Genomic DNA, 1,652 nt, shown 5'->3' on the forward strand with positions numbered 1-1,652 from the left:
GCCGGGTCCCTCCAGCTCGCAGCCAGGGTGGGGATGGAGCCAGGGTGGCTCCCGGGCTGATGAAGGGGCTGAGGAGCCCAGGTAGGGTGAGGAGGGGGCCAGGCTGGCCACATTAGCTACATCCAAAAAAGTGGGGAGGGGGCGAGCTTGGCCACATTAGCTCCATCTTGCAGCATGGGGAGATGGCAAGCAGGCAGCACACGCAAGCTGGTGGTATCCTGGGCAAATCCCCCACCACCCTAGGGCTGGACTGCCAGTGTGGAGCTGGGACCCTGGCACAGCTTGGTCTGCGGCTCCTGTCACAGTGGGACCTGGGTGGGAGCGGGCAGAGATGCCGCTGTAGCCCCTGGGGGTGGGGGTACCCACAGAGAGGTGGGATCCCACCATCTGGGACGTGCCCATGTTTGCTTTCACCCCTGGGGCTGGGCCGGGAGGGAGGCGCCAGCCCCGCTGCCCACCCTCCTCCTGCACTGACCATCGGCTCTTGCAGACTCCTGCGTGGGCCACTGCGAGGATGGCTTCGACGCGCAGCGCAAGTGCCAGTGCGACACCCTCTGCATGTACTACCAGAGCTGCTGCAGCGACTACTCCACTGCCTGCAAAGCCAAAGGTACTGGTCCCGTGGCCGCCCTCCCAATCAGGGCAGGGGCTTGCTGGGGTGACCATGGGTGCCTGACACTGCGGGGGCTCAGAGGCGTCCGTGCTGGGTCAAGTCTGCACCCACCCGTGTCCGCAGGGTGAAGTCAGCGCCGGGATTTGGTGCTTGGGGTGCTGCAGCACCAGGGGTTTTCAGCAGCCGGCTGGGTGCCCCACGGCGTGGGGCTCCGGGGGTCTGTGCCAATCCCTATTGTCTGGGAGCAAGTGGCTCCCGCACCCAGAACCCATGGGAGACGCCCAGGGCTCCGTGGGACCAACCTGCTCCCTCCCACAGTGACCCGGGGAGATGTGTTTGCCTTGCCGGAGGATGACTACCTCGACTACAACCTCACTGACAACTTCGTCACAGTAGAAGGCACCGAGGCACCCCCCACAGAACTGCCCACGTCCCTGTTGCCAGCGCAGCCCACGCTGGAGAGCAAGCCGGGCTCCAAAGAGACGCTGACAGAGGCACCTGTGGAGGAAGTGCCCAGCACCACGCTGGATGGGTTCGAGGAGCAGGACCCCAAGGAGGAGCCCGAGGAGCTGTGCAGCAGGAAACCTTTTGACGCTTTCACTGACCTGAAGAATGGCTCCCTTTATGCTTTCCGAGGTACCTCTGGGGCCTTTCCCGGGCGCACGGGACACGCTGCCGCACTGTCACCCTGCACTGGTGGCCATGGTCCCTCCTGCTGCTCCCACCTCCCCTCTCTCCCCAGGGAAGTACTTCTACGAGCTGGATGAGACGAGCGTGCGGCCTGGCTACCCCAAGCTCATCAGTGATGTCTGGGGCATCGAGGGCCCCATCGATGCCGCCTTCACGCGCATCAACTGCCAGGGCAAGACTTACTTGTTCAAGGTGGGCAGGAGCCTGGCTGCAGGGCTGGGGGTGCTCCCGGGGCAGCTGGCACAGCCCCCCAACCCACCCTGTCCCCACCCTGCCACCCTCTGTGCACAAACACACACAGTGGCTGCCCGATATCCCCAAACCCCTGCGGCTGGCTAGGGCCCCCGAC

The 1,652-nt window shown here is 65.0% G+C and overlaps 1 protein-coding gene across 1 annotated transcript in view; it reads left to right on the forward strand.

The window, feature by feature from the left end:
• The first annotated feature begins 59 nt into the window (after positions 1–59).
• Positions 60–1,652, forward strand: part of VTN (vitronectin) — a 3,403-nt gene continuing 1,810 nt past the window's right edge. Inside the window, 4 exon segments of the mRNA XM_010285527.1 lie at positions 60–81; positions 491–610; positions 932–1,249; positions 1,356–1,495. Of these exon segments, the coding sequence (XP_010283829.1) occupies positions 60–81; positions 491–610; positions 932–1,249; positions 1,356–1,495 (600 nt within the window).

The sequence above is a fragment of the Phaethon lepturus genome, unplaced genomic scaffold (genome assembly GCF_000687285.1).
Source record: "Phaethon lepturus isolate BGI_N335 unplaced genomic scaffold, ASM68728v1 scaffold25414, whole genome shotgun sequence".
Lineage (NCBI taxonomy): Eukaryota > Metazoa > Chordata > Aves > Phaethontiformes > Phaethontidae > Phaethon > Phaethon lepturus.